Source organism: Oreochromis niloticus, linkage group LG3, assembly GCF_001858045.2.
Source record: "Oreochromis niloticus isolate F11D_XX linkage group LG3, O_niloticus_UMD_NMBU, whole genome shotgun sequence".
Lineage (NCBI taxonomy): Eukaryota > Metazoa > Chordata > Actinopteri > Cichliformes > Cichlidae > Oreochromis > Oreochromis niloticus.
This window is the reverse complement of record NC_031967.2, coordinates 22342576-22368410: the sequence shown is the minus strand read 5'-3', so window position 1 is coordinate 22368410 and position 25835 is coordinate 22342576. Positions and strand designations below refer to the sequence as shown.

The 25835-nt window shown below is 42.9% G+C and overlaps 1 protein-coding gene across 3 annotated transcripts in view; it reads right to left on the bottom strand.

Annotated features, from left to right (window-relative positions):
- Positions 1–501: 501 nt before the first annotated feature.
- Positions 502–25835, bottom strand: part of tesk1b (testis associated actin remodelling kinase 1b) — a 29675-nt gene continuing 4341 nt past the window's right edge. For all 3 annotated transcript variants that reach the window (XM_025905521.1, XM_003447575.5, XM_019353487.2), the window contains 9 exons: positions 13273–13394; positions 12276–12324; positions 10113–10259; positions 9180–9262; positions 4691–4781; positions 4071–4154; positions 2965–3051; positions 2490–2586; positions 502–2411 (listed from right to left, as the gene is read on the bottom strand). In XM_025905521.1, the coding sequence (XP_025761306.1) occupies positions 1291–2411; positions 2490–2586; positions 2965–3051; positions 4071–4154; positions 4691–4781; positions 9180–9262; positions 10113–10259; positions 12276–12324; positions 13273–13367 (1854 nt within the window). In that variant the 5' untranslated portion in view covers positions 13368–13394 and the 3' untranslated portion in view covers positions 502–1290. The remainder of the gene's footprint in view (positions 2412–2489; positions 2587–2964; positions 3052–4070; positions 4155–4690; positions 4782–9179; positions 9263–10112; positions 10260–12275; positions 12325–13272; positions 13395–25835) is intronic.

Sequence of the window (25835 nt, the reverse complement as noted above, 5' to 3'; positions counted from 1 at the left end):
AACAGGAAGATACTTCCAGTAGTTCTGAGGATAGAGGCTCCACAGGGTTAATCGCTACAAAAATATCTGCTTATGAGAATGTCTTTGCAATAAAGCCTCGAGACCAGAAGCTTCCTGGCTTCAGTTTGTAGTCTGCTTTCTACAGAAGCTCACGTCTACCATTGCACTCCCCCCCCCTTCCCCCTTCTCCAAAGTCAAAACCCCAAAAATATTGCCCCCCAAAAAACAAACAAAAACACAAGCTTCCATAATGTGGGGAATAAAAGGAGTACTGAATTTTTGGAAATACACCAAGATTTGTCTTTGCTCAGCAAAATAGATGATGGGTTTCACGACTGTTTAGGATCGCTTCAATGTAAATAAATACATTTGGGGCAGATGGGGGTTGTAGATTTTGGTCATAACTGCTGACAATTTATCCTGAAATAGAGATGAAAGACTATAAGAAACACCCCAGGAATCTAAAGCAGCCAAAACAAAGTAGACACAGCAGATCAAAGATATGAGTGCATTCTGTCTTTTTATTCAATGCCATGTTTAAATAATAAGAATCTGTACATCTCTTAAGCAGGTCAAAGACCTTCATTCCCAAATATAATGATAAACAGTTTCCTTATTAACAATAATACAGCTGAAGTGCTTAACCAGGCAATCAGAAGGACCAGAGATCATACAGCAACAAAAATAGTCTTAAGAATGGTGTAGAGCACACACACACACACACACCTACCTGCATTCAATTCACAAACACACCTCAGCAGAGCATCATACACCTGATAATTAAAGACATCAAAGCAAAACTGCCTGTTCATTCAGCACCGAACATCATTGCAACAACGATAATACTAAGCTGAACATTCCTCATTCCAGGATCCTCTGACATATCAATCTTTACATCTGCAAATATTCAACATACAACTGAACAGGATCCCAGACTGGAGTGTTTACATGCTGATCAGTTCTGGACGCTGCCGTTCAGATCTACACAGGCACGGCTGACGTCACAGGCTGTGCCGCCCTCAGTCCAGCAGAGGGCGTCGCCTGAAAAGTTTTACGTCCCACAGCTTTATTGGAGAAAATCAGCCCGTTTTGGAGTCTCTCTGTAAAGCGACCCGAACACTTAAGAGTCACCTGTGCGCCAAAAAGCGTGTCTGGAAAATAAGCAGAGTATTGCTGCGTTAAAATCTGTGCAAATTTTAAAGAGGACCTGCTTAATTCCCCAGAGTGTGACCTTTTGGTGCACAGTTTCCATGTCTGCTCTGCGTGCATTTGGTGTTGAAGAATTAGGGTTTATGTTTGCACCCCAGGCAAGGCGAGTCCCGGCTCCAGGCTGGTGGTCGTGGTTGTGGGTGTGGGGGAGGGCGGCAGGCCCTTGGGTCCCGAACAAAGCAGCCCGTGAGAGGCCGCGTGGTCTCCGTTCAAGTTCTTGTAAGGGTTACGCCGTGGAGGAGCTCTCAGACACACTGAGGGGAACCGGAGGCCAGCCAGGCAGCAGCCGGGACATGAGGAGATGACCTCCTCCTGGTCCAGAGAGTGTCCGCTGCCAGAGCCAAAGGGAGAAGAGCCTGCGGGGTCTCCTGTTGGGGAGTGGTAGCCATTGTTGTTGGTTGTGGGAGTGCTGTTGGTGGCGGTGCTCCAGCCCAGTGGTCGACTCACAACCACATTGTTGTTGACCAAACTGGAGAGCGGCGGGAGGCACGGAGGCCCGTTAGAGATGGCCGACCCCCAGCCGTTTGAGAAAGGAGGACTGGATGGTTCTAAGGGAGATGAGAAATGGGAAGGAGGAGAGGAAAGTTTGGAGTAAGCAGACGAAGTGCTGTCTTGCATGTCTGGGGAACTAGTGCAGTCCATTGGCTCCTCCTCCCTCCCTTCCTCCTCCTGCTGCCGCTTCTCTTTCTCATGGTCGAACATGTTTACCGACAGCGCCTCAAGAGACAGAGGGAGGCCTGAATCACTCGCCCTGTAAGCATCCTTCTCTTCTAGAAGACTGTCCTCCTCGGTTGCCTCGTTCACTTCCGTCTCAGACGGAGACTCCTCAGAGAGGACGGTGTTCGGTGCCGACGTGAGGTGTGGAGGAGGCGTGCAAGGCAGCGAGTGGCAGCGCCTGTGCCTCCTGGGCATGTCGACGGCATCCGCATCAGATGCAGCGGTGTCATCGCAGTCTGGTGGAGGAGGCAGCGTGAAGGTCAGGGAGATGACCGACTTGCTGGGCGTGTCAAACAGCTTGATCTTCCCGCCTTTGAGGTCCTCCCTCTGGGAGAAGGGGTTAACCCGAGCAGGAGGAGCCAAGGTAGCAGGAGGCAGCGTCTCTGGAGGATGGAGCATGTCGGATTTGCTGCGGGAGAGACGCTGGTCTAACAGCAGGCCGAGGGATCGCCTTCGCACAGGGCTGACAGGCGGAGAAGTTGCTTCTAAAAGCAGAATAATAGTGTTAGTTTACAGAAGTGAGACCGAGTTCTCTTCAGTGAGGCATCTACAGAATGGCTCACCTTTGACAGCTGGTTCGGCCTTCTGTTTTCTCTCAGCTTGTTTCTTCTCCAGCTCTGCTACGATTTGGGAGAAAGCTGGACGGAGCTTTGCGTTCATCTGTCAAATTAGAGGAGAAGGATGGAAAGGTCATAAAACAGGCAGCAGTTATAAATATACAAAAACTAAGATCTGGAGGCATCTGAAACATTTCATCTGGATTTTTGGCATTTAAGCTCAAGTTACAAGAGTCAGTAACTACTGTTAGATGGTCATCTAAAGATGACAGGATCAAGTGTACAAGCTCTTGGCAACTGTAACTAAATGCAAATGGACACTTTTCCTTCAAACATCCAAACAATTTAATCTCTCGTGAAGCTCAAACCTTTGGTCAGTGCACTGCACTTGAGATTATATCATGCACAAGTCAAGAACATCACAAAGCGAGCAGCAGTGAGCTAACAGCACATGTGACATGAGACAAAATGCATTTCTTACATTACAGCAGGCGATAGCCAAATTCAGGAAGTGAGACGGGCAGTCTGCCACCATATGTCGAAAGGCCTCCACATCCAGACCAAAATCCTGCAAGAAAACAAAACTGAATAAGTTCTGTTTAAGTACATGTGGGCACTTTGTTTAAACAAAGTCTCCTTACTCCATCTTCTTTCTATCACAGAGACAAGCGACTGCAACCGGAATCTTCAACTGCTGTACTGTTAAATGGCCACAAGGGGGAGCAGTGCTCTTGTAATAGCTTCAAAAGGTCTTAAAGTGGATTAATACAGTCATCTTAGTTCATAGGCCACATGCAGCCCACTGATCTCAAGCAGGGACCAAAGGGTCCCATTTGGTTCTGTCCCCCTGTCTGCATCACACAATACTACGATTTAATATTAATGCTGTGTCCTAAATAAATGCTATGTTATCATGCTGTTAATAAAGGCTGGTGTAAAACTACAAAGCCAAAGCAAAAAACAGAAGGAAAAAAAAAAAAAAAAAAAGAGGCAAAAATCTTTAAATGTTTTTCATACACTCCATTTTTTTTGGTTTTTACCATCTACACTGACTGTTCTGAATAGTTTTACTAATGTTCCAGTTTGAGCACACAACTTAAAATCAGTTGAAAAAAACAAAACATAAATAGGTATAAAATGAGAGCTTGAGTGACTTTTTATCCCTGAAGCGAGAGTTAAACAGATGGCACAGCGCTGCACGTCGCTTCTTTTGAGCCCTTTAAGCGTTCGATTTTCAAGCAATAAGTCAGTCAGCTTTCTGTTTGCCCGCAATGACATTAAGAGGATTTCAAAATGATCTACAGCAGCCATCATTTCAAATATTTTTTAATTATCTCTCTCGCCTGTTGCTCAATCTTAGGAGCCATTTTAACAGTGCGGCTTGCACAACCATCGCGCTCTGGAGGAGCACTTCAGATGGCGACAGGCTTGAGGGTCTGTCCTTGAGCGGAGACAAACATTAAATCAATAATGGCTTTATTAGAAACTTTCCCCCCCCACACTTCCTTAAAAGAGGCCAGATTGTGACTGAGGCGCGAGTGAGATGACAGGAAACAGGATAGGTGATGAAAACGTCATCATCAGTACCTCAGTGCGTGGCAGGATGTCGGGATCAGCCTGTATCCTCGCAATGATCTCACACAAGATGATACCGTATGCAAACACGTCCACCTGCAGAGAGAGGACGAACAGTCTATCAGCCAGAGATAACACAGCAGCTGAAGATAAGGCCAAATAAAGTGGAAAGACACGCATGCGGACTACGTGTGGCTTCTAATATTATCTGTGTACTTTAAATTCAGATCGGATAAACAGCAAGATAAAAGTCGGTCACTTTTTCATTGTTTAAGCTTGCTTAACAAAACAAGTCGGCTGTAATTTCTCTCAGCTTTCAACAGTATGCGTTTTATAGCCAATTATTATTTTTGTACATATGCACCATATTCTGCATGTGGTTTATAGTCCAAAATACAGTGAACGCTCATTTTACAGCCAATCAAGATTCCCATTACGCTACACAGAAAACAGTCATAACCCAGGCCAACGATTGCACCCATTACATAACCACTTTATTAAATATTGATTGCTGTACATCACTGCCCGTTTCCTCTGTTTATTTGAGCAGCTCTCATCACGCCCACTGTGGACCTTGGACTTCTGAAACAACGTGCAGCTGAAGCGGAGTGAAGAGAGTGAGCTGTCAGTACCTTCTCATTATACACCTCTCCTCTGAGCACCTCTGGAGCCATCCAGTAGGGGGAGCCGACCACAGCCAGAGGCTCCTGGCCTTCTTCCTCACTGCAGGAAAACAGGAAAGAGAAGAGAAGCAAAACCTCTAAATGCACAAGTTTAATGGAATCAGGTTAAATGTGCTTTAGTGTGCTGTTAGGATAATGTGCGTGCACTCTATGCTCGACTTTGTTAAAAGTGATTTCTTCATGATGCAAATATCCTCGAACGCTTTAATATAAAAACGCAAACAATCGACATTTGAATTTAATCTGATTTTTCACTCGTCAGATAAAACAAACTCAAAGGCAGCTCCTGAGGTTTCGTCATTGTGAGTCATTTTGGGCGATTTCACCACTTCAGAAAAAACAATTACCAGAACAGCAAACAGTTGTGATGCTTTGGCTTGCTTTTTCCCCTTTGACATCACATAAAACTAACTAAATAGACTCTCAGAGTTTAATGTTATTCTCAACAGAAGTAAAAGATCTTTCAGCATCGGGGCTTAAAATGGGGAGAGGCAACAATCGGCTGCTTGGCATGAACACTATGCAACTGTTTTTTGTAGTCCATGCTTTCCAGTCTTTATCTAGTTCCAGTTCACATATTTAGGCTGTCATGGTGCCACCTTTGGGGCCTTTAGGACACAGATGTTCACCTTTCAAAAGCCCAGCAGTGACGCATGCAAAACAATATGCACGATGATAACTTTCTATATAGAAGCCTGTGACGTGCAGGAGACCGAAGAAGATGACAGATTGATAAAAGGTGCAACAAGAGCAGGCTTCACAGTCCAATTCAGTGACACAGAAGCTAATCAAGAGAGGTCGTGCGGGGTGAGACGTTGCTCTGTGCAAGCGTACGCGTGTTTGTGTGCACTTCCTCAGTATCTAAGAAACCACAGTGTTTTTCAGTTATGTGGAGATATTGTTGTGCAATTTTTGACCGAATTAAAAAGGAAGGAACACAAGAATGTGCAAGGACAACGTGCTTGCACACATGCCTGCACACACACACACACAGACACACACAGAGCTGGCAGATACTTCCTCTCTGTGCTATTTCCATCTGCTACTGAGGGCTATGATACTGCAAAAAAAAAAAAAAAAAAAAAAAAAAAAAAAAAAAAAAACACCATACAGAAGGGAGAAAGGATGAGTCGAGACGGTCACAGCTCCTAGTGTAAACACCATTTGGAGAAGTGGACCGGAAGAAACAGAGCGACCGCAGAAGGCGGCACAGGGAAAACACCACAACAGAAAAGTCATCAGCATAAACAGTTCAGATGATATCAGCAGAAGGGCGAGAGTGACTTGTTATGAGGGACAGCAGAGATCCAGCAAAGCCGGGAGAGCAAAAGGAGGAGGACTGGAATAGTTTGACCTTATTTGGAGTGCTAAACCCCTGTCATCATCTTTCCTTTCCCTTTTTTCCCTCCCCATGCCACAGGCACAGCAGTTTCACTCAAACACACACACACACCCCCCACACACACCCACCCACACACACCCACCCACCCACCCCCCACACACACACACACACACCATTTTCTGCTAGCGGTCTGCTGCAGGATGCAACAGTGTTTGAATAAAATCAAGAGCAAACACAGCCTTGGAAAAAAAAGAAAAAAAACAAAAACACAATTGACCAGCTGCTATTGAAACAAAGTCTGGAACAAACAGCTGTCATGTTGGATAGGTGGAAGTATGCAAAAGTCCACAGTGACAGTTACATGGAAGCATCTGTAAAAATGTATTTTTCAGCTCATTGGACACATTTTGGCAGGTTTTGCAGAAAGAGAGACAACCGAAGTCACCCCTCCTGACAGTGACGCACACTTGTGTAAACACAGAAAGTGGCTGGGCACAAACAGAACCAGTGAAAACAGAACACACACAAGCTTACAGTGTCTGTCTCATCTCAGAAGGAGTCGTGTTTTTAACTTAATAGCTGGAGACAGAGGGGAGGATGAGGACTAAAGACAAGAGTGTTTGTCAAGTGTGTGTCTGCACATGTGTGGGCAGAGACACACTGGCTATGGCACTGCTTTGAGGTCAGCCTCGACAGCCCTTTTAAACAGTCAGACTCATGTTGTTCTGCTGATGGCCAAAACATTTTTGCAGAAATGCTGAACATAAAGACAACAAATTCTTTAGTCTCCTTAAAACTCCTTTTTTGGCATTTTCCAAAAGTGAAAAAATTTATAACACTGATGTGCGTCAAGTACCGCATTTCCTCTTTCTAAACTCTGATGCAGAAAGTAAAGCGCTGTCATTTGTTGCAAGTATGTATTATACTCGTGGATACTACATTAACCTGTTAGTTCTGTGCAGTGACTCAGTCTTTATCAGATAGTTGTGCAGATAACTTTAGTTCAGCTATTTGTTTCAACAACACGCAGCAACCTGCTGCACTCGTGGTGTCACTGCTTTTCTTATCTAACAGAGTTTATCATCATCAGCCACCAAAATCCATGCACAGCAAGAGAGAACTCATTACAACATAGCATGCATTTTAACACCTGCCCATAAGCCATGCTGCATGCACCCTCAGGCCACCAATACAAAAGCAGCTCCTCATGCAATTCTTTCTAAAAGGAAAGCCCAACACTGTAATGGACAAAGGCTTGCTTACATTGAAAGGGCTTTCATTTTGACACATGAACACCACATGCAACCACAGGATTAGGTTTTGTTTATTTGGTTTAAGCTGCCAGATATCAGACTGCAAAAGGCCTACACCTGCAACCCCCTTCCAATCCACAAAGCAACAGATCCCCTACAGCGCCTCCTGCAGGTGGGAGGCTCAAAGGAGGATGGACACAGGAACTGGTGGAGTCAAGCAAGGCCTGGGTTAAGGCATTCTTAAACACCTCCCCAAGACCATGCTCCAGGTCGAAAACCATGTATTCCTAGTTTGGTCAACCTACTCATTAAACACATAGGAGTTGCTTGGCCCTTGAAACCCATGCAGTAAAGTTCCTGATGTACAGTTTCTGTGCTGATGTTGATGCCAGGGCAGGTTTGGAGCCCTAGAAGCGACTTTGTAACAGCACCACTTACAGTTGATGGTGGAATATCTACAAGGACATTTCACAAACTGGCTTGCTGCAAAGGTGGCATCCTGTTACATCATCACACTCAACTTCATTGAGTTCTTTAGAACGACCCATCCTTTCACAAATGTCTAAAAGCAGACTGCATGTCTGTGTTCTTGATTCTATACATCTGTGGCAGTGGGACTGAAAACACCTGAAGTCTAAGATGTGTGGCCCAGTTCTTTTGCCCACACAGTGACATTCCCAAGAATACAAACCTCTCTACCACATTTCCAGACAAATGGCTTTTACATGACTGCCAGTTTTTATTTGGGGAGAAACAGACTGAAGCTGAAGCTAGAGCCAAGTAACAACTAGTGGAAATTCATTTCCATTTATGTAAAAACTGCATTTTAACTAATGAACTGTGGGAAAAAATTTCATTTCAAAGTTTTCAGGACTTCCTTCTGGGTCTAGTTCCATACTTCAGGCACAGACGTCAGGACAGTCTCCATCACACCACTTCTTTCGTTGCAAGAGAAAATATTAAGATGCCGCACTGCTTCTTAAATAATTTCTCTATTCTCCAACTATCTTGCAACAAGCCTCATGAGGTTCAGTTGCTGGTCATTTTACAGATTCAGAGAGAATATATTTACATGTGGTAACTGTCAGATTTTAAAAAAAAAAAAAAAAAAAAAAAAAAAAAAATCAGTTTGCATAACAAGTCTACAATTTAAAAGAGCCTAAGAATTTGTGTGTTTTGTCCCCTCTACTAACACTTTGTTGAACCACTTTTTCTTCTGTAAACATTTTAACGTCTTTTCCCCTCAATCTTCAGAGAGGGGCCCTTTTATGCCAAGAATCTGATCATCCGCCACTTAACAGACATGATGTCAGTGGAAAAATAGCTGCAGAAAATAAAATAAAAAGACACATCTGAGGATTGCTGGTCATTTATAGCCTGTACAGGCCAGTGATGAATTGTAGGAACCACATAAATGTCACTAGAAATGCAGCTGCAAAAACGAAGAGGAAGAGTCATAACGCGACACCAGGAACCGAGCTGTGAGTTAGTGGTGTGTCATAAAAGCTCCCACTAAAAAAAAAAAACACTGAAAAGATCGCTGTGAGCCAAAATGCCGTCCCGTCTGCCTTCCCCTGGACCTATGAAACAGTGGAGGAAGGCAGCATGTGCCTGTGTACTTTGGAAAAACCCGACTGATCGGGAGTGAGCAACAGTCTCATTTTGTGCGTGACTGTGTCTCATCCGAACGTCTCCAGGAGAAAAGCAGAAGTTGAAGGAAATCGGAGAAAATGGAGAAAGAGATATGGCATGGAATATAAACAGAGCGGAGAGGAGTGCAGGAGTGGAATTTATTGAGCACGACTTATCTAATCACAGAGCTGATAGGTGTCGATGGACTGACCTGTAATCTGGTATTTTCTCTGCCAGGCCAAAGTCTCCCACCACAGCCGAGCACACGGCACCTTCCCAGCGCACCAGGCAGTTCTGAACAGAGGGACAAAGGTCACATGAATCACTTTATTGCTGCAGCAAACTGTGCATCCACAGTATGTGAGAGCGGTGCTTCCTGCATGCCTGCAAAGATGTTTTTGGATACTTTTTTTTTTAGAAGAAGAAAACTTAAATTTAAGAAAATTCAGGCAGAGCATCATATTGCGGTGTTTCCCCCCAATTATCTCCTTTACACTCCTAGAAATACTCTGGACGCAGGACACGTGATGCCCACTGGCTAGTGTTGAATGCAGCGGATTATCAGCTGTTGCATAAAACACGTGATAGGCAGTAGTTTACAAAAGTCCACGACATGCCGGGAGCACAGATGATAAGCCTGTAATCACCAAATCTGGCACATTTTTACACAATCTTTATTAATGTGCATTTTAAATACAATAAACATGCACCGGCTCCTGTAGGATACTCAAAAACAACCTATAAAAATAAAATGTGAGAAACAGACGTGAGTAAGGGCTCTAAGTGTGAAAAGTTTGCCTGCCAAGACTCCCACAGATGTTTCGGCTGCTGTTTGGCACAGACCCAGTTCCAACACTGGACTTCTGTGATAGCATCAGATGTAATTTTACGATTTGTAACGCACCTGCAGCGTCTTTAAATCTGTACTCTGATCTTTTTTTTACCCCCTTCTGTTTACTAATCACAAAGTATTTACACTCCTGCGTCTCCCTGCGTGTGCGCGCGCTCACCTGTAGCCCTGGTGCTATTGTGGAGCATTCATACTCCTATGTGCGTCACAACCTCCTGAGCGAGTGGGTTCAGTCAGTGTTGATTCTCAGTGATGTGTGTGAGCAGTACATGAGCACTGTGTATGTTTAATCACCTTGGAGGTCAGGTCTCTGTGGAAGATGCCCTTGCTGTGCAGGTACTTCAGTCCCCGGGCGATATCCAGAGCAAGGCTGAGTCGCACACTCCACGACAGGTACACGTCGCTGCCCAACAGCTGCTCCAGGTTTCCACCATTGATGTACTGAATTATCAGGAGACCAAACAAAAACAGAATTAGTTATATTAATTATACAGATTATGTATGAGTCTCATTCTGCTTAAAAGCTTAAAACGAAGCTCTTCCTCCCCACTGTCACCAAGTGCTTGCTAATGCTCATCATCTGGGTTTCTTCTACTGTAGGTTTTAATCTTTAACCTGAAACTGCTTTGAGTTTAATGAATTTATTTATTTATTTATTTATTTTTTTAAAACAACTTTCTGTGTCTCGAGTTAGACGCAGATTGTCCCAAAATACTTGAATTTTACTGCATGTCCAAAGCATGTGAGGATGGCTGGTGTTCATGTGGCCAAATAGTCTCCAGCATTGCTGTTGTGCTATATTAATACAATTTAACTGAACTGAAATGTTGTCATACACAGTCAAACATCAGATCTACTCCAACAACAACTACGGATCCTTTTTTAGTCTATTTTTGTCAAAGTTAAGAGCAGATCAGAATTAAATCTCAAGTTTTCAAGCACTTAATCTTCCTGTGTTGAACTGTGCCAGGCAAGCCTCACTGAAGATTATAGTAGCAAATTTAGGCCATGACTTTTCATATTCATCAAGTCATCTGCTGAGCAAAGACTGGAAATCTGTTTGCATGCATTGTTATTTCAATGGTTGAAAATGTCACTTTCATTTATGAGAAGATGAACTGACAGCAAAATTTTGAAAAAAAGAGAAAAAGTTTTGAAAAAGAGAAGATTAAACTAAAAAACAGGATATTCTGTAAATTGATATGCAACAAAAGCTCTCGTTTCCACTGAGGTTGCATGATAAACAATTTAACCACAAGGTGACAAGAATTTCCTCTTTTCTAAAAATGTGGATGATGATAAAACCTCTTTGCCAATCAATCATTTAAATAAAAATTAAGAAAAACAAAAGTTATAAAACCTCTGAACAACACGACCCACTAAAGACACTACCCGACGTTAGAGCAGGTACGCCTCTGAGTCCTGACCTTTATCCTTTTTACTGACCAGCTGCACAGTTACTATGGCAACATCTAAGAAACAGGTGACCTGTTATAAACTGTGTGACCTCAGTCTGGTCAGGATTAAGTGTACCGCAGTTGCAGACGCTTGTACAGCCTGTTCTGGGTTTATGTGGTGAAATGAAAATGAAATTTCCTGAATTCTGAGAATTGACAATGAAATTCATACACACATTCATCCAATCAACCTGCCTCAACACGTTTACTAAACTGGAGGGCAGGGCTCAGGTAATTTAATAATAATATTTATGAGTCTTTAAACATTTATTTAAGATCAATTTTCAGATAAACTGACTAAATTAATGTGGTTGACAGTACGCCTGCGTCAGACAACCTTTCAAAAATAACTGACTGCGACTTGTAAAGTTTACTCAATAAACAAAGATGGATATTAGATGGGTATATTCAGCAAACTAAAAAGCCAGCCAATGACTTACAGCAGGCCTGATTCTCTCTCTCCTCCCCCCGGGACCAATAACTCGACTCGTACTGATTTAAAGTTCAGGATCTGAAGAAACCATCTCGCTACAGCCAGATTTAAAACTCAGTCTGTGAAATCTTGTGCGATTTAAATGTATTTCAAAATCAAAAGAGCCAAAACTTTTCATAAATGCCTCAAAGCATTTAGATAAATAATGTAAAAGATATAAAATGCACAATAAGTGTCATGTTCTGTGCAAAGCGAGCTCAAAAACCGATGTATGACATTAATTTAGGTTGGCTTTCTAATACAGACGGAATTAAAAACCACAGATTGAGACTGCAGATATTTTCCCTCCATTTGATGAGTTTGACATTTTTCTTGCTACAAGGTAATCTTGCTTGCTACAATGTTTATAGTGAGGACAAAGGCAGATAAATATCTGTTTCTAGTCACCTCATTGCTTTCATGGAGACGCATGTGCAGCACACAGCTGCCTGTTACCACTACAAAGGGCAAAGTGAGGAGATCAAAACCAGATCGCCATCTGTGCTGTAGCACGTTAATGACTCTTACCTCTGTGAGAGCATGGAGCTGCCCCTCATGGACACACACGCCTATAAACCTGCGGGTAAAAAGTACAGTAACATATATTAATGTCAAGTCTAAACTTTTTCCATTTTTATACATTTCAAGGATTTTTTTTAGTATGGCGGACACACCCTGAACAGGCACTATCACAGGTATATTACACAACCATTTAAACAGTGTCAACAGTTATAAAATGGTTTTATCAAATGCACGGCTGCTTTGAGAGGCATGTCCCGACAGAGGAAGCTGCTGGGCAGGTGTCACTTCTGCCAATCTGAATCACTGAGCTGGAACTCGAGAGTTTGTGGTTTCTGGTGCCTTTTGGAGCATTTTATTGCAATTGTTCAATAACATGGTCTGCTGTGCAGCTAATTGCAGTAAGTTGTTTTTGGGTTTTTTTTTTTTTAATCTTTTTTAGCAGGTGAGGCGCACCAACGCGGTCTATGGACCTTTTATAACCCACCCACTTCTACATCCATGTTCACTTTAGGCTACATGGCTACTGCAAAAAGGTCCAAAGACTCCTATTAAAAGGTCATTAAAAAGTTAATTTCAAGTCAAGTGGCTTCAAGCATGTGCAGCGGTACAGTACACAGTGAACCGAAACAACGTTCCTCCAAGACCGTGGTGCTACATATGACATAAACAAACAGGACCACATAAAGTGGAATTGTGCAAAAATTGCAAAAAACACTAAACCAAAACAGTTCAACACCAGACGGAACTGAACGATACAGACAACAGTGCAATCACTGACAATCTAATCAGTGGGCTCTTCTTGTGGATCACACAAACCACATCCATCACCAGTGTTTGAAGGCTGAGTATTGCCTCATCGTACATTACAGTGTACGATGAGACATGCGATCACAATGAAAATCAAACACTGGAAAGAAAAGTTTTGTTTTTGTTTTTTTAAATGAAAAAAGGTAAAAACTGAGTTCATGTTAAGAGTGAGCGGGAAAGCCAACATTTCAGTTACCTGAGTATGTTAGGGTGCGATAGTCGATTCATGAGCTGGACCTCCCTGAGCATGTTGGCCCTGTTACTGGCCAGGATGTTCATCTTCAGAGCCATCACCTGACCGGACACACGGTGCTGCACCTGGATGATGAGGGAAAGGAGAACAAACACTTTATTTGGATCAACTGAAGCAACGAGAGCTAAGAGTTCAGCTACAACACCATACTCCAATTTCCACACAAAACTCAAGAAAAAAAAAACGACAATTTGTCATCACAAGCAAAAAACACTTAAAATCTGCCTCACACCCTGGGAGGAAGCCATGACTGCTCCATATTTGGATGAAAGAAATATTTAAGACGCCTCACAGTTAACAGATGTATGGCTGAGGAGAGTAGGCGTGCGGCGCAGCGCTGGTGATGACGGATCTATCACACATGCATCAGTCACACCATCAACACCCTCTGAAGCAATAAAAATCCAAGTGCTGGCTGAGTGATATCTGGAAACCGGCCACGAAACATTTAGTGGGTCGGTCGAGTTTCTTCCACACTCCTCTTGGCTGCTCGTCTGACCAAACCTGCTGCCATGACAATGAGGCCGTCTGGTATGGTAACTATGGAGACGCGACATGCTTCCCGGCGGGTGCATGTTTGTGCATATTTGCTTGGCAAGTAGTTTGACTTCCACAGAAATGTGTACGAGCAGCAGATGAAAGCAAAACACTCTGGGAATGTTTGGCGTGCGTGCGGCGTGCTGCGTGCGCGCGGTGAGAAAGGCCAGCACTTTAAGTGTTTTACATGTACGAGTAAGTGTGAAAGGAAAATGTTGGCATTGTGAATCAATTAGAGGGGACTGCTGCTAAATTCTGTCTTCGTTTTCTATCATTTTATGCATTCTGGCCACTCACGCTTCATCTGCTGCCTTCAGAGATTTATAGACTTGTTGAATTACAAACAAAGTTAATTGTTTTACCCTTAAAACAAATCACAAATACATTGGCATGCAAACAAATATAGCTCAGTGATGTTAGAGTATTTAACTGGTCCAAAGCATTATTGTTACAGCCAATTAAGCTGGAATTAAAATAACTCATTTGTCCTCTAGTGTTGCTACGTGTATTCAACCGGTTTACTTTGGATCCCGTCCAAAATGTCTAAAAGTATGTCTAGCAGCTCTGTGAGAGTGTAGTCTGGCATGAAGGAGCCAACACCAAAAAAAAACACAACATGCTGCACTGCTCCAGTAAATGCTGAGTCTTGCTATGACGCGTAACGGTGTTATTGTAACATCTCACCACGAACAATTGCAACAGGGTATCGGTACATTTACAAATTTACCAGTTACTGAAAAATAAGTACGTAAATGTAAGAAAAGGACTTTGAAAAGCACACCCCATGATTCAGCAGCTTGTAGTACCTCCTTTATTATAGTGGAGGAATTTTGGTCCACTCTTCAGTTCGCTAAAATTTGCAGGCATTCACTCATGTGCAGCTCTCATAAAAAAGGTCCACAGTAGTTCAGCCTGGCTGAGGTCTGGACTTTGGTCCATTACAACCCTTTAATTCTTTTCTTTTTCAGTCATTCTGTTGTAGATTTCCTGCCATGTCTGCAGGTCATTGTGCTGGTGCATGACCCAGTTTCTGCCACGCTTTAACTCTCAGACAGTTGACCTCATACTTGACTCTAGAACATTTTGGTATTCAGAGGGATTCATGGTCGACTCAGTGACTGCAAGGTGCCCAGGTCCTGTGGCTGTACTACCATGCTGACATTTGGTTTTCAGCAAACATGCCAAACGTGGAGCCGTGCGTTACGGCCGAACATCTTCACTTTGGTCTCGTCTGTCTAAAGCACGTTGCTCTAGAAGTCTTCGGCTTTGTTCAGATACATCTTTGAAAACCGAAGCCATGCTGCCATGGAGAAAAGAGACTTTCTTCTAGAAATCCTTCCAAACAGGCCATACTTGTTCAGTCTTTTTATAATAAATGCACCATCAGGAACTTTAACATGTATACTGAAGCTTGCAGAATTTGAGACGTCTGTCTGAACATGGGGTGGATTTGTTAGAAAATCCACTCCCTCCAGTCCTGTGAAACACTATATTAAGACTTTTTATTAATATAGAGTAGAAGACTTCATTTGATATCTTTTTACAACTTTTTTGACATAATTCTGGACAACACGGGTAGAAAACCAGACAAATTTAAGTATAAGGGTACAAGTATTTACATGGAGCATGCAGACATACTGTCAAAAGAATGAAGCATGTATGTGCTCAAGTTTTGAGCCGCTAACTGTAAATCTGCTCTTTTCCATTAGTCAGATCACATCAATCGTGACTTCAATAGCTGACAACACCAAGAAAGGTTAAAGTGAGCACACATGAACACCTTTCAGTGGTAGAAATTCAACAGCATTTTTACTTTCTGGAAAGCACTGGACGGCGTCAACGCATTAACTCATTAACGGAGATTTGCCGCGTTAATGCAGTTATGGTGTTAACGTCATTTTAACGAGATTAACGCTGACAGCACTATGACGTGGTTTTGGGAAGTATAATTTTCATATACATGCCAAACAGACTCTGAATCAGTGTTAAATGTTTCTAAAGCTGTCTCTAAACCCCCTTTAAAGCCACTCAGTCTGTTTGTTAGGGTTAGCAGGATGCAATTCAGTGTCTCGTGGAGACTTATTTACATGCACAGTCTGAAACGGTGACCTTAAAGCTTGGCTATACATCAAATATCCTTTTAGCTAACAATAAAAGCTAAACCGGCAACCTTTTATCTTCATTTGTGACATAAATGTGAAGCGAAGGAGTGAGAGAGCGTGAGAGAGGGTCAAAGTCTGCAGTCGTGAACTAAAGTCAGAGGGACACTGGCCTGGATCTTAGCTGGGCTCTGGATCTGACTGATGATAGAAAAACCACAAAGCCTATTAGAGTACAGAGTAGAGTGCAGTGAGTAATGCCATTAACGCACACACAGACACACAGACACACACAGTGAGGCCGGTCCACTTCTAAACCTTGCAGAGACCGACTCTCATCGACTAGCTGCTGAGTCCCTTCTTCACAAGGTCGCTCGAGGACTCCAGACTGCGAGCGCTGCACGCATGCATGGGTGCACACATGTAAGACTCGCACACGGACACAACTGCACTTGTGAACAGTCGCTTGCTTCCTGTTGCAGAATAAAAAGGAAGGCTGAGCGGCACAAGTGTGGAGGGGAGGGGTGCAGGACTAATCTCCACTTCTCTTTATACATCTGCTGCACTTAGAGGCTGATGCAGACTCATGTGGGCTGGAAGATGGAGCCCTGAAGCTGATTAAAGGTTACTTTATACTTAAAAAGCCTCTTTGTGCACACATTAGCACCAATTTCTCTTGGAAAGCAGCCTGCATGGCTGTGGATTCACATCACACTTGTCTAAGTTTCTCTGCCTTCACACTTAGACGAAAACATTTTTTTTTTTTTTTTTTTTGACACTCTGCTGTGTAATCCTGTGATTAACGGGCAGCCACACACAGACTCGCACAGGCAGGTTACATTGCAAACATGCACCAACTGCTGAGACAGCAGTGGTTGGAACTGCAGCCCTGTTCGACCTGTCAAATTTTGCCCTGACAGTTTAAGCTCCCAAACAAACAACCTCTCACTCATCATCATCACAGAGTCAGCCTGACTCAGCATGGAGCTCAAGTGCAACCTTTTCTTACGTGTGCAGTTTGGGTTTTTTTTGGGCCATCTGAAAGGCTGAACTCTGTAAGGCCAACAGCGTATGCGTGGTGTATTTCATTCCAAGCACTTTGATGGTCATCTCCAGGGACTCGCCACTGGAATGTCCATGCCTACATAGAGATTATCCCATGATATGAACCAATTACACACACAAAAAAGACTTCTGCTCACATGCATGTGCCCAGCCACACCCTAACGCTTGCCTTCAAACTCACAGAGCCTTGTAAAGTGCTGCTGTCAGCAGAGGAAAGGTCACTGGCATCTTTTGCCGTCTCGCTCAGCAGAGCCAACATGTGCAGCATCGTCTGTCATTAGCCAGAAGCCCGATGAGGCAGACTGATGCACAGCGAGGGAGGGGAGGACGTGCCAGCGATGCAGATGGACGACGCACTGGAAGGAAAGACTTGTTTGAAAAGAGCATATGTAGACCGTACTATGAAAAACTACAGACATTTGTTGCAGCCTCGGAGAGACCAGACCTGTAGTTTAACCTGACAGATGGTCGTTTCTGCAGTGCTGCGGCCAGGCTTCTTACGGTTAATGCGGCAAGCTGTAGCCAGGGTCTAATCCAAGCACAAGGTACCCTCAGCCAGTGAACTGCTGTAAGGAGTCTCAATGAAGTGTGTGTTTTCTTCTGGCTACTGTTGACTGAAACACTCAAGTATCAAATATCAAAGTATAACAGACAGCCTTGTCTGAGAAGCGAAGCCAGCATGCATGTGCGTTAAACGGATTTATTGGCCACCAGGGGGCGAGCCTTCCGATTACAAGTAGACTTGTGGGTTGATTTAGACTTCTGCTGGTAATCTGCATCCTAACTGGAAACCCCTCTTAACCCTGCACCTTGTAGTTTTTCCATTTCTCAGGAGGTTCTGGTTACATCACGATGTTGATTTGGAGCAGAAGTCTGAAAGATGGCCATAGCCACGGTGCAGCTGCCCACTGGTTTCCGAAGTTTTGAAGCCTCAGGATTAGCGTTTTCACAAAATCGGGGTTAGCGCTACTTTGAAAACGCACCGACTAATGACTTGTGATGACGTCCCAAGAACATAAAATGGATAATCCTTCTGACACTGAGTTTGCAAGATGTATAAAAATCACGACTGATGGTCGTGATGGCTACACTCATCTGCTATATAGCCTATGGCTAACGTGGATTATTTGCTAGCTACCAACCACAGCCGGTACGTGGAGAATTCTAACAAAATTCCATCTAAAGCAAGATCAGTTTGCTCGAGTTTTCCTGGGACAGTTGTTTTGGCATTTGCGATTAATATTTTTAATATTAATGAATCCATTTCTAATGTTAGCTAGAGCTGCTAACTGACTTTGAGGCAAAGTGGACAAGAGGGAAAATTAACAAAAAAAAAAAATCATTTTGTTTTTGGAAGTTTGTTTATGTTGGCACGAAGAATATAATACACTGAAAAATGCAGTCACTGCTACTATCACTACCACCTATTTAACAAATCGGTTTCACCACAAACAAGTGAACCTTAAGGATTTTGGACTGTAAACAAATGAAACAAATATATAAATGGTTTGGTAAACTGTAAAATGCAGATTACATTTTATGATATGCAAACCATTTTTCCTGAACATCAAAGCAGCTTGACATTTAAGCTGATGTTCATTTCCTGTAATGCTGTGTTTTGTGGTGTGTTTTGTGTGCTTTCACCTTGTAGTGGCGACTCTGGCTGGAAGCAGAAACAGAAAATCTGTGCTGAACAGATCACACACTGCTGCAGAGGTGGAGTGAGGCTGGCTGTAACCACACAGCCACACACACACACACACACACACACACAGCCACACACACACACACACACACACACTCTCTCTGACTTTGCCTCCAGACATGGGGTCAACTCCAAAGGCCTTGAGGATTTCATGGTTACTTCAGCTTCCCACCAGCAGCAGCCTGTCTCTGGCTACTTTAATGAAAAAGTAAATCAGCCTTTAAACCACATCAGAAAGTGGAAATACAGGGAGACTGGACTAAAATGCGTTTCTTGTACTATACAGCAAAACAAATGTGACAAATCTCCTCACAGTACTGGCTTGTAGATGCATATGAAAGCAAAACATCCCTTTCAAAAAAGTAATCATCATCACTGAATGTGCTTCCTATGCAGCATTTTAACAAAAGGAAAGCAACATTTATCTCACAATCAGCATTTCAAGACATTTTTAACAAAGGAAGCAACACATCAACCAAACTGACACGTGAGGTTAAAGCTGAAGTGTGAAGAGACCGAGCAAAGTCCCGAGGGGGGGGGAGTAAACTTGTGTTTGATGGATAAAATTACTTCTGCAAAACAACTCAAGGCTTAAGCTGCCGCCTGAGGCTCTGCTCTCAGTTATAGCGTGAAGAAGCTCACAGACTGTTTCAATAAGAACGCATGCGTGGAAACGACCGAGACGAGGCACCCAGCCAAGCGGGGGTCCATCAGTGAACGAGCAGGGAGGTCCCACTCTGTGCGGTCGGGTCGGGTTCAGAAACAACCTGATCCGGGAGGCGTGCAGTCCACGAGCCGACAAAAACGATCACTGTCTGTTGCACAACAGCAACACTGAGCAGGCCACGCCTCCTGCCCTTCCTCACACACAGGCCAAAATAAAGAGGGGTCATTTAAGTTCACGCATGCAGCAATACACGCTCATCATCGCTGACCTGAGGCACTGCTAAAGCAGACAGAGGAACATGAGGACCAGGTCTCCATCCACTGGATTAATACATGCATGAGGATCACATGCGTGCATGACACATGGCAGATTTTCAACTACAGTCCTCGAGTGTCTGATTACTTCTAGAAAAATTACTTCCTTCATTGATACATGGACATGCATGACGTTATAAGTAACACTTCATCAAAGTGTGCATAAATGACGACACCGACTTTTTTTAAAATATTATTTAACCAAAGAAAAAAACAAAAACAAAAAAAAAAAAAAAAAAACACAACTCGAAGGATTGCAGGAATTTCTATTCCCACATAAATTCTTCCCAATTATTGAACTTTTATTTCATGAGATAAAGAGGGAGCACTGAGACTGGATCTACCTGGGAGCTGTGCTGGGAGCCTAGTAAGAAAGACAGACCTGGGTCCTTGCCGAGTTGGCCTTCTTAAATCCAAGGAAACCATCCGGAGGCCTAATTTTTAAGTGATTTTCAAAATAAAAGACCACAAGAAACAAAGTCCAAGGTGGAAATTCATTCAGGTGTTCATGTGATTTGTTGCATTGTGGGAATTGCTGGAATAAGTGTTTAGAGCTCGATTCATATCAGGGACTTAATGCCATCATGTATTCCCAAACTTTTAAAGTCCCCTCTAATAAAGTCATGCACACTTTGGAAAGTGTTATTTGTAATTACCGGACTATTACTTGTCCTTAATTTCAGATTTTTAAAGAGGGAATTTATGTTTTTAACAAATATAATGAGGACATATGTCCGCTGGATTTGGAAGTGGCAAATTTTGGAGAAAGATATATGTATAAAACATAAACGGCCAATAAATTACCATGTGTGGCTTTAATGCTACAAGTAGTGAGAGAGTACATCTTGTTTTCTTGAGGCGACTCCTTAATAAAACAGTGAAGAACTAAGCCACCGTCACTGGCGACACAAATACTGAACCACTTGTTTACCTTCTTACAGGGGAGTTGCTCTCCTTGAGGTTTAGCAAAGGCTACAGCCCCGCCAACAAGTGGACGGGAGGAAACGCTCATTGTGCACCGATGTAAACACACAAAGTGTCTCTTGATATAAATCTATTGGTAACGACGAGAGGGGGTGAAAAAGAAAAGAAAAAAAAAACAAAAAAACAAAAAAAGGGAAGGATCTGAAAACATAAGTGTTGGGCAACTCTTGCCCAACTACCTATTTTAATCCACAGTCAAGTTGAAAAATTGTATTCAATAAACACGGCGGTTTAAATGAAGACGTGAAACACCACACGCTCAGCACTTTCGTGTTTGTGTGGCTGTGCAGAACATAAACAAAGCTAAATATTTGTGCGGCGAGCTGCAGCGAAGCAGGCCCCGACTGGAATGACAGAGGAAGGGAATAATGAGGGAAAAGTGCCACACTAAAAGCAATCATTTTCAAGTCTGCACTGGCTCTCCCATACCAACACCGCCATCCAACAGTAACACAAGCACACACACCCAGCCCGCCTCCTAATCCCAAACACTGAAAATGATCACAGGCACACAGGAGACAGCTGATGATGGATCGCGGTTTGTGTGTATGCAACACTGGAGATCTGTTTTTTCTCCTCCTTTGTTGTCGTTTTAGATTTCCAGAGCTGAAATCGTTCCAGCCGCCAGGATTTACTAAGAACTGATTACATCCCGACACGTCCTGCTGGGAGATTCCCAGATTCGCTGGTTACGAAAAGCTTTTAGTTCCTTCTCTCCCATGCAATTTCAGGAAGTGTGAAACCAATAAGATGTAAGAAAAGATTTTGTTTTCCGCAAGAAAGTCATGTTTTCGAATATAAATCAAGCTGGGTAATAAATCCATAAAACAACTGCCAAGTCTATAAAATGTTAGAAAGAAGAAGACAACATTGTGGCAAAAATTCCTGCCACCATTACAGAAATCCCAACAAGGAGTAACAGGTACATCGGGGGTATTTCTTCAGTAATCAGAGGATCCACTGAAAGTTAAGCTCAGCTAATCCAATAAAAACCAAATGAGTGAGAGGCAGAGCAGGAATGTTATGAAAATGCAAAAATAAACGAGTACAGTACTGTGCAAGTCTTTGGAAAACCATCACTTCTTTATATTTTACATGGACAGTGAGGAACAATTGCAAACACACACACAGAAAGACGCCATCTAAGACTTGCAACCATTTCTGATGAGGTTTCTGTGAACAGCACATGTTTCGACGAAGGGTCGACTGAAGGGCCAGATGCATCAGTCAGGTCTGTGCTGGATTTTTCCCACTTTAAGGGCTTTCAGATATTGTTAATCTACTGTAGATGTTTCTCCAGTCCTTTTTTAATAAACACACTGCACCCCATGAAGTTTTAAGCTAATGGCTCTTTCACATCTTTTATAGATTCAACTAATGAAATTGGAACCAGTTCTGTGTTTTTGTGACAGGCTGCTAGTAAAAAAGTGCCAAAAGACATAACTTCAATCACATTTTTTAACCACACTGTCTGTTATGTGCAGACGATACAAGCTCATTTATTGAGTTAGGCATCTTTATGTACCTAAATGACTCACAGGTCAGTGTTAAGTGACCTGTGAATCCTGAAATCGAATCAAAATAGAAACTATTAGCAAAGCATGCTCTATTAAGGAATACTTAAGGAAGAAACTTTATTAGCTAGCACGTTTATTTACCAAATATAATATACATATAACCCGCAAACTAAACAATTAATTTCAGGACCATTTTAGTCCGACTACAAGTAGTGGATAAATGGCAGCTTGCTAACTATAGCGGATAAATGGTGAGCTGAAAATAATCTAGCTCCAGGTTAAACCTGATTTAAAATGTTCAAATATCATAGCCCTTATTACATTTAAGAAAAAAAAAACTCTACATTTAAAGAAAGCAGGAAACAGTCTTATCGCTAGAAGCCAAATATAGCTGATGATTGTAAATTTTCGCCTAGCAACAGGTCTTGATAGCAGATATAAACTTGATAAACACTCGAACAGCAGCAGCACAGCAGCGTCTGACAAACCATTTCCTCCACCTTACAAACCCGTCACATACAGCTGACCGACACTCTTCAATCACAGGGACAAGACTCCTAAATCCCACTTCTTATCCACTTGCTCTCTATCAGCTTGTTATCTTGCATCAGGTTTACGCAGAGTCCAAAACAAATGCACACACAGCCTCCAGTCGGGCTAATCAGAGCATGTATGATAATTACCAGGATGACTGGCTTTCTTACAGTGAGGAGTTTCATGGAAATTCACAGTGTTTGTGAAAAACTGGCAGTGACGCTGAAGCTCAATTACCAAAAGAATAAAGCAATCAGGAAATGGGGAATTATATCAGGTACAGCATGTTGGTTAAATATAACACTAAGATAACAGGCTGCTTGTAGTAATTAGCATAAAGACTGGAAAACACTGGTGAAACTACAACAACTGCTACACTGAAAGATAACATCTGGGCTCTGACCTTATTAAGCTCACATCAGTCAGGAGCACAGTTAGAAAAAAATAAGACTGCTAGTGTTCCATCTGCAGTAATTTTATAATTGCTGGTATGGCTCCGTTCTGGGAACTCCATACACATACTTGGAAAACTGGAGACAGAGAGCGCAGCAGGGCAGGCATCAGTGACAGGCATCAGTAACAGGACACTGATTAAATCAGAAACAGCATGAAAAGGAGAAGCCGGAAGGGAGGTGGGTTGCAAAGAGGCTTGCAGATGCACAGCAGCTGTTAGCAGTTTAAATTTTGCATAATACAACTTACAAATCAGACAGTCATGTATTTATAGACAGGTCAAAAATAATGAGATTAAAAAATGTTAGTGATACTGGGAGGTAGAACTAGGGACGAGTACAGGTAAACCTTTGACAGCAGCACATCTGCCTATTCTGCTTATAGGTTTGATTATTCACCAGCTCCTTTATGCGATTGATTTTCTGTGTGGGAAAGAAAAGTTTTCAGCATCAACTACCATCTGATTAGCAGCAGAGAATAAAATTGTACATGGAGGTGTGCACTGGCATGAGACTGACATCACAGTTTAGCTATGAGCAAAAAAACCAAAACAAAAACCCCACACACATACCAGCACTGATAATAGATACTCTGATAAGCTTTGAGGTATAGAAATCCAGTGAATTGAAGGATCTGGAACCAGTTTAATTCCTATGTGTAGGTGGAAGATGTTACCTTTACCCAGCGAACTGTCAGTTCATGTTTTACAATTATAACTGAAAAAACAAGACGTGATAGAGCCCTCACACATTAAGAGCGAGGTGTGACTGCAGTCATGTGACGTCTTCAGCCCGGGATCCGGTTCCTCATCACTTCCTGTGTACGAAAACTGATGTGCAGTGAGCCGAGCATGAGTTGAACCCACATGGAAACCTTCATACAGTCAATGACCTGTGAATTCAGTCGTGCCATGAGTGCGTCGTACCATCACCAGCCTCAGACTCATCAATTTGAGATATAACAATTTCAAGTCCTGTCTGAACAGACAAGACATCAAACGCTAAGGTTGCCTTAGCGGAGGGGGATTTTCTGCCAATGCTGAGATTTCCATGTCTCATGTAAATGATGGAGAAAGTCCAAATGAGAACCAAATCTTCAACGTGTGCTTCTTCTTGGACGTCTGATGTTCTCTGCGTTTGCAAACATGTCTATTATCAGGGGAGAAACAGCCGGAGCGTGACGCAGTAATATGAAGTAAAACAATAATCCAATTAGAAATTGATCCAATTTGTTTGCTCAACTCCCTGCAGCCGTGAGAAAGGGACAGAATAAATAACCACATCCTACACTTAACTGAACCTTCGGCTTATGATGCAGTTTAATTGTGAATGGGAGCTTTATTGCTTTCGAGCCTCTGGGTTATCAGGCTGATGAATTAGGAGTATTGCACAAGTGCACAAGCTGGCACTTACACACAGACACGTCCAGAACTTTGCTTTGAACGATATTAAAAAGAAGATGAATTACAGCACCTGGAGGATTTGTCTTAACACGTGCGCTCCCTTCCCTTTTTAAAAAAAAAAAAAAAAAAAAAAATCGCCCTGCCCTCCATTCTCCCCCCCCGACCCCTCCCAGATTGCACAATTTCACTCTGGAGAGGTGAATAGCTGCCCGTTTGTCTGTCTGCCTGCCGCGAGCCACCATTGATCTGAAGCACAACAGCAGCACACACATGGCAGGAGGCCAGGAGGCCTTTGTGAGCAAGTGCAGGAACATCCATTTCAAAGCGCGGACCATACACACTTTCAGTTTAGTAAAGTTTCATAAACAAAACATCAGGTAGGGGGATTTTTCTGCTGAACAGTCGGGCCTTCTTCCTCCGAGCTAAAACCGGATACGGGAGCCGCTGTTCGGTCAGCCGTGTACAGCACACTTATAAATGTGACTGATAGCTGTGGTAACAATTTTGCATTTATATAGCACTATCAAAGAGCACGCTCATCCAGACTCAAGTGCCAACTTAACAAGACCGCAGTGAGCACAGTGACATTTGCATGCTCATTGGCCATTCAAAGGGCAAAGCTGAGGGAGTGGCTTCAAGAAGCCGAGTGGCCTCAAGAACATTTTTTTCCCTTGAGAACGAGAACAGCACAAAGAGCGAAGTCAGAACACAAAAGGCCTCGTTTAGTGCAGGTCGACCTAAACTGGACTTCTTTTAAACTGAAGCACTCAAAAGCAAGAATTAGATGTTTTTACTTAATCGTGTTTTGTATGATGAGTCAACTTCTTGTGAAAAGAACTTTTTTTTCCACAAATGAAAGCACAAATGATCATCGGGACTCTCTCACATCTGTGTCGAACACAGTCTCCCTTCTGGAAATCCGCTGGCCCGAGCAGCGCGCACAGGAGACGGCGGAGACGCTGCACAGTCATCACTTTTCCTCAAACTTTGTACGAGGGAACGGACAAGATAAAGGCCACCTGATGCATGAGTCATTTGTGATCTCTCGCGCACGCCAACTGGGTTACGTGTGTAGATAAGTTCAGGGCTGCAAAGCATGTGTGAAAATGGCATTAGACTCCAAAACCCAGCCAATTATTTTTTTAACCTCTAAAATGTTAGAAGTAGAGACCAACTTTTTAGAAATATTTGAAATAATGTGCCGTTTTGACACGACTCTAAAACCTTAG